We start from the raw sequence: 7,584 nt of genomic DNA, 5'->3' as shown, positions 1-7,584 counted from the left end.
AAAGTATAAGTAAATAGCACTACCTCGTGAGATGTTCTAGTTAGCATTGATAGTTTGTACTCATAATTTTACCTTTACACACTTTAAATGACTGATAGACACTGGACCTTGCAGGCATCTGACTGTCATTATTCACAAATTAACAAGCCGAAATACTTTTTATTGTAATCGTTCGTACCACTAGCAGCTCCAGGTGCGCCCTCTCCCCTCCCCCTCAAATCGTCCATGTTGACTTTTTATTTCAATATAGGAGAAAAAAGATAATATTATGCCCAAAATACACCATTTGGGACAAGAAATTGTTAAAATGTTCGTAGGGGGTACCCCCAAACCCCTCTACCAACACATTAAATTAACTAGTTTTCGGTTCTAAAGGAGGGGAGCAACTCAAGAGGTTACGCACCTAAGATACGCCCCCTCTTACGTCGGACCCTGGACCCGCCCCTGCATACGGCATGACCATTATATGCCTGATCATTGATCATGCCTCTAAAATTTACAACCTGATCATTTAACTATACTATGTGCATAACATCAATTAAATAAAATGATTCAGAAACTGTGTCTTTACAAGACAATTGACTTAGATCGATTCACATCTTTTATGTAGAATGAGCAGTATACATGCACAAGTGTTTGCAATTTCAAATTTGCATTTGTTACCCTAAACGCCCGGGAATCCTCGGCATCAAAAGGCTTGCCGGACGGACCATAAACTCGCATGACTGCAAACATCCCAAAGAGTTGGACGGTCACAAGGTATTTGTTATTGGCGCAGGATGGTCCGCACAGGATATGGCCGTTTTTGGAGGCATATTTGGGGCAACGGGAGTGTTGTTATCGAATCACAGCGTACCTATTGTTATGAAATGGTTAATAGGCAAGGGCTGGCTCCGAATATTTTAAAGACGGAGAATCCACCCGAGTGGCCATAGTTATATTTGCAACCGGCTACCAAACGCTTTATCTTTTCCTGGAAGAGAAACTGACACTATCAGAAACAGAATACTGCTCTCTATCCAGAGAAATTATACAAGTCGACCGTGCGCACTGATGTTGGCAGTAAGAAACTCTTCTTGGTTAATGCCCTTACTGCACTGTATACATTGACCATGTTTTGCTGTACGCATATAAAATTAAGTATGAACCTGGCAAGGCGATAACCATTGACTTAGTTAATTTAAAAAGTTGGATAAGTATTAATAGAGTTTTGTGTGATTTTGTTTTCGTTTGTGGTTTCTGTTCTTTTTCGTCCGGTGAAGGTGTTATCGATCTTTACTCATAAATGTTTTGGCAAGCTTGTGACTGAGTTCTATAAGACTATTTTTACTTTAAGATTGCAGTTTTGCTGGCGATGCAAGGGCGGTTATTTTATAAGAATATTATTAACTATATCTAAAGTGCTATACGTTATTCTCTCTGTGTCGAATGACGCAGTGTTATTTCTTATCTCTATCGGAATATAGCATACGTAACCGGCTCGGTGTTGATTTGCCAGCGATGTGCTAGTTTTGATGTTATGTTGATGTTACATGTATTTCTGATCTTACTCATAGCTAGGTAAACTGTTTCAACCATTGTGGGTACATGGGGTTAGCCGAACACAATCAAAGAGTTGGAACGTCTGTCTAGAAAACTTGTACAGAGGTGCAATGGTATCTACATGTATGTTCGTAGTAGCCGCCTTCCAGAACGATATAGAAATCCACATGCACGGCGCCTATCTATGGAGTATTACAAGTATGAGAGAAAAAGAGCAAGTTCATTTAATGGTTACAAAAGTGTGTATTGTATAAGTATCTCATTTGAACAATTTATGCAGGTTCACTGAGATCGACGTCGTATTTCTTTTGTTTATACCTTCACACTTAAATACTTAACAACTTGAGAACCCGTTCGACAGTTTCCAGGGCGTTGTTTGACCAGCTATCAGTCTCGCCAGGAGCGTACGATCCGGTGGCGAAGTAGACGTGGTCGGTTGGTGATGGTTGAAGAACATCTCTCCGTACATCATCCCAGTTATATCCTGGCATCCAAACGTGCCAACCACCACCGAAGGGAAACTTATCCCAAATAGATATGGCCCCATCTACCGGTGTGGGAATACTTTCCAATGGAATTTGAAATATTTCTGCCAGGAAGTTGGTAACGTGCTTTACCGCTGCTTCCGAAGGGCATGTGTCATTTCCGTTCAAACAGTTCATAAACGGCCCACGTGACTGCACTTCCCGCCAAAATTTCACAATGTCCATATCTCCGTAAGCCGCGGCCAATACAGACGTACTCGTTTGAGCCGAAGTTCCGAAGTCATACACCTGTCTGTTGGGGAGATCTGTTTCCGCGTGTGTGACGTTGGTCGTTCTCCACCATGGCGTGTCGTACGCTAGGAATATCTTGAAGGCAGGCACGTCTTTCACAGCGTTTTCTATGCTGTCGCTTAAGTCATGAGATATTGATAGTCCAGAAAATGTGACCTTTGACAATGCTAATCGAGGCACTGTTAACACTACTTTTTTCGCGCAAACTTCCAGCATTCTAAAATTCTATAAAATAAAAATTGTGTAAATGACTACGGTGGTTTCAAAAGGAATTACATTTTGTAATTAAAAAATATCTATTTCTATAGTTAGTTCTTGCTTTATTCTTTTATGGGATAAGGAAAATGAAATAATGTTTGTCTTTCAGTTGCTTCTCACGTCGATAAATAAATATTGGTACGTGTACTGGTGAAATATCTCAAATCCGCCGTGAACTCAGTGTTTCCAATGACCGTTTTAATGCGTAATATTCTCATACATAGTTAGGTTGTGTCTACATGTTTGTTTCTCTTTGATGGTTTATAAAACGTTTGTCAGTTTGCCTTAAACAAGCCCATAGTTAAATTTCTGGCAACTGGGCTCTTGCCTGTGCAGTTATTTGTATTATGAAGACATACTTACTTTTGCATATGTAGTTATACCGTTGGTAGTCACTGTTTCTTTGAACCGGAGCGTGTATGTCGCTCCTGTTCGTATAACCTTCGTTAATTCACGATTTAGATGAAGTTTGTGGCTGCAAAAGGATAAATAAATCAATGTTAACACGAGCGATCTGCTTTGTTGCCTTCCAGATGTCTGTAAGTGTGTATAACTAGGGTCAGGACACATAGAAAAGAATAGAAGATGGTTGTGTGTTTCGCCATCCGGTATCAATTAACTGACATAAATTATATTGTATCTGAAATAATATTTTTTAAAGCATCTCATCCTAGCTAAAATTCTCGACCAACCGCGGATGTGTAGATTTACTAAAAAGTTTGTTGAACGAACTTATACCAAAAGAAATTAAAGAATCGAGTGATATTACATTTGCTGTAATTTCCGTTCAGGAAGGAAGCTATACATATAATTCTTATTCCTAATTAACAGACATTGAAAAGAATACGATATATTTTGGCGATGATCTCAAACAAATCCATTCCTTGATGTAAAATGCATGACCGATACACAGGCTTGAACCAAGAAATAACTATGTTCGAGTACCTATGGCTCGTTTGGAGAAATCGGTCCATAAGAGTGTGCGGGACTGCCTCCATACCCTCTTTGACGGTCTGCACAACCCGCGGTCCTGTTGGGATGCGATTAGGGTTAGAAAGAGGTACGGCATTTGCGGAGGAGACGTCACCAAACATGAAGCGAAAACCTACCACATCGCGAATGAGGTCGGACATCTCCTTGCTGATTCCCATCGTGAAATACGCCGCCCTTGCACTAAGTAATAAGTACCAAGATGCGTATATAGAACTCGAAGTGTTCACTGCATTGCAAACATTTCATCACCTGTGTGATTATATATGTAAAGTATGATGTGTCAATACAGGACATCTTCCAAATAATTTAAAGTTCAATAATACTTATATCAAATAGAACAGATTTATATATGTGATACTTAAAAAGTACTATTTATTATACATTTATGTCATTTTTTGTTATACTATGTAAAGTTATGGTTTAAATAGTTGATAACATTATAACTAGAGGCCCATGGGGGCTGATGCTCCACTGGCATGGCTCTTGTGGTCTTTTCAATCCAGAGCATATATGTATGGGTAATAGGTAACAAACATAGTTCACGTTTTGTGTTTGGGTTAGCTGAAAATGTTGCACGTTCAACATCTGAGGACAGAAAGTGTTGAGAGCAGATTAGTTGCATGAACTAATTTAAGATGTGCCAGGTAAAGGTCATCTGACGAAAAAAAATATTTGCTTTCAAACCTGTACCCATGGTCAAAATTTCATTTCTGTAGCTTTAAAAATAAGGAGTTGGATCAAAAGGTCAAAAGCAAGGTCATCCGAGGACAACATTGATGCTCGTTTTCAAAACTGTACACATTGTCAAAATTTCATTGCTGTAGCTTAAAAATAAAAAAAAATAGGTCAAAAGGGGTTGGGCCAGCTTTGGCCCAGGGGCATAATTTTAACTGTTTTGCTAGACGGCCATCATATGATGCTCCACAACAAATATCAAAGGTATGAGCCTTGTGGTTTGAAACAAGAAGATTTTGAAAATATTTCTTAAATAAGTCTCTAGGAACAATCATGGTAGCGGACCACTAAATTATTCTTTTTTCAAAATAGCAAGGGTCTACATATCTGGTTCAAACAAAAATATTTTAAACATTCCCAATTTTAGTATACCAAACCTGTGAACCCCGGGGGATGGCCAGTAATGACCCCAGGGGCATAATTTAAACATTCACAAGCAATTGTGTTTAGATGGATGCGCGAACACACAAAAAGATGTTCAAACATTTCCCAATTTAAGTATACCAAACCTGTGAACCCTGGGGGGTGGTCAGCAATGACCCCAGGGGCATAATTTGAACAAACATTTACAACCAAATATGTTTAGATGGATGAGCGAACGACAGACATTTTGGCCTTTCAACAAGAACAAGGGCGAATAATTCACAAAATCAACTGCCGAACCAAAACCATGCCTTAAATCCTAGACTTGACTTTACATGTAAACTTGGCTAAAAATAGACTTCACTCATATACATGTTAACTTGGCTAAAAATAGACTTCGCTCATGTAGACTTGGCTAAAAATAAATTAACAAGAAATAGCATTTTTTTTAAACTTTCAAGGCCCATAATCTGGGCATGCATGGGCGGATCTGGCTGGTTTTCGAAAGGAACCAAGCTCTGATGGATATTTAAATACTGTACAAGTTTCATCGAGATACAATCAAAACTGAAGATTGTATCGTGTTCACAAACAATTGTTTACAGACGCACGCACGGACGCACGGACCCACATACGACATTACCATCGCATAGGATATTCTGGCCTTTGGTCAGTAGAGCTAAAAACCATGTTTGTATCATGGATAAATACAGTGTGGTGCATTGAAAGCGAGAGGCCCACCTTTGTTTATACAGTTCCAGTCCATCCTTAGTGCGGGTGTGAAGGAGTGCGTAATCGTTGAAGGTTCCGTTGGCCGGGAAGTCTGTCCCGTTCAAAAGCGCCTCCCTGGAATATAGATTATACGAACAAATGGTATGTTTATCATTTTCGTTTCACCATTGCACATATAACTGGTCGTATCGGTAAATGATGTTATCTGATAGTTCAATTACGCACCTAGATATCGACTTTATGTGTATGGAACATATTCCACGTAACTCCTAAATTGTTGCTCATACATATAACGCGAAATGACTTATTGGCTGTAATTCGGGTGGTGAGGGATATATTTTTCATTTAATCTTTATCAAGTTTCTGACTTTTACCGGGATATATCAATTCATTTTAACTTAGCTTATTTCCATCACTGATTGCTTCATTCGAATTATGATAAAGCAATATGCATTTATACAGACGCGACTTAATAGGCTCCAGTGTAAAATGCATATTGCTTTATTATAATTCGAATGAGGGAAAACACAAGCATAAGGGTTCAAATCAGTGTTGGAAATAAGCATGAATAAAAATTAATTGATATACGTTAAGCTGTAACCACCTTGCTGTTTTGAAATGTTCATTTTTTATGTCAATGCTCTTACATTAAAAATAGTCTTGTTGGATGTTTGAAAGCTAGTTGGTGTATGATATATTTCGTGTTGTTCATATCTTTGTGTTATGACTGTTATGGCATTGGTACCAATGTACTAGCTATTCGTAAATTGTTTTCAGACATTTTGGCTTGGCCTGTAGTTCAGGTTGAAAATGGGTATCAAACATTGCATTCCTGATCACTTACCACCGGAAATGTTGCAGGTCCAGATTTCTCTCGTTTTCATGCAAATTGTAAGGTATATGACCCTTTTTGATGTCACCAGAATGAAAATGTTGACCCCGCATGTACATAATATCTTTTCCTTCGACACCAAATCCCGGCTTGAATTCAACCGCCGCTAGACCAAGGTCTTGTATCGTAGATACAAGAAGTTGATGGGCTGATACAGTAATAGAAATGGAGCTAATATTAGCAATCAGTTGTGTCTAATGTTCATTCTACATTTAACATTTAATCAGAGTTTTTCAAAGTTCAACCTTTGTATTCAAAACTGATGATATTATAATATATGTAAACGCAAAATTAGTGCCTTTTTTCTTTAAAGATAAAATGAAACAAGTTTCAAAAGGGATGAAAAGCGTACCTGCTGGTAAAAACCTCATGGCACCTAGTTCCACGTTGATATCGGGTGAATTCGGAAACCGAATGGTCCGGAACCGACCTCCGACCCTGTTTGAATATTCGTACACGGAAATGCTGAGATTGTGGTCCCGAAGCCGCCAGGCAGCATAAGACCCACTGATTCCAGCGCCAATGATGGCAACATCTTCACAAGTTTGTTCTGAAACATGATTTAAAACACTAAAAAAGGCTACTTGAAAAGTACCGTTGTATACGATGAGAGGCGAAAGACCAAACAAGTGCATACAGATCTTCTTAAATGTGTAATAAACAAAATGCCATCCAAGGTGCGCCTTATATGTTATAACATCATCTTCAGCATACTTGAAGTCAGGTCTTCCGCTCTCGTACCGTCCAAGACAAATCCAGTCACAGAGATCAACAGGAGATCAAAGATGATGATGCAAGACAACTCATGGCGACAACGCTGTCCTTTAAACGCCATATTTCAAACTTAAACCGCGATTTTCCACAGGTTTACTCTGGATGTCCCTGATGTTTTGACCCGTAAAAAGAGCCGCTATAACTACTGCACATACTGACACTGTCAGAATGTAGCTAACGTATTTGTAGCTAACGTATTTGTAGCTGACGTATTTGTTAAGTTCGTCAACTTGCTATTAAGAGTGTTGACATAAAAATTGAACATTTCAAAACAGCAAGCTGGGTACAGCTTAACGTTTACTGATTTGTCAGTCACCAAACTATGTGAAGACATACATAGATGTTTTACAGATAATACCCTAAAACTATGGTTTTGAAGTGTGTTCAGCTCGTTTGACAACTCAGCCACGCGGATGATAACTGAATGTATATGTCAATGTTTATACTGTACTTTAAATTAGACAAATTTCAATCAATTTTCAAATATTTTCTCAGATAACCCCAAGAACACACATTTCT

General features: G+C 38.7%; 1 protein-coding gene across 1 annotated transcript; it reads right to left on the bottom strand.

The window, feature by feature from the left end:
• Positions 1-1,751: 1,751 nt before the first annotated feature.
• LOC128207884 (aplysianin-A-like) lies at positions 1,752-7,126 on the bottom strand. Its single transcript, XM_052911065.1, has 7 exons — positions 7,006-7,126; positions 6,644-6,841; positions 6,244-6,439; positions 5,409-5,513; positions 3,522-3,749; positions 2,940-3,051; positions 1,752-2,543 (listed from the first exon to the last, which is right to left on the bottom strand). Exons 1-7 carry the CDS (start codon positions 7,124-7,126, stop codon positions 1,869-1,871), a joined length of 1,635 nt encoding a protein of 544 aa, XP_052767025.1. The 3' UTR covers positions 1,752-1,868.
• Positions 7,127-7,584: the final 458 nt, after the last annotated feature.

Source organism: Mya arenaria, chromosome 11 (assembly GCF_026914265.1).
Source record: "Mya arenaria isolate MELC-2E11 chromosome 11, ASM2691426v1".
NCBI classification, from domain to species: Eukaryota; Metazoa; Mollusca; class Bivalvia; order Myida; family Myidae; genus Mya; species Mya arenaria.
This window is presented reverse-complemented; position numbering and strand designations above follow the sequence as displayed.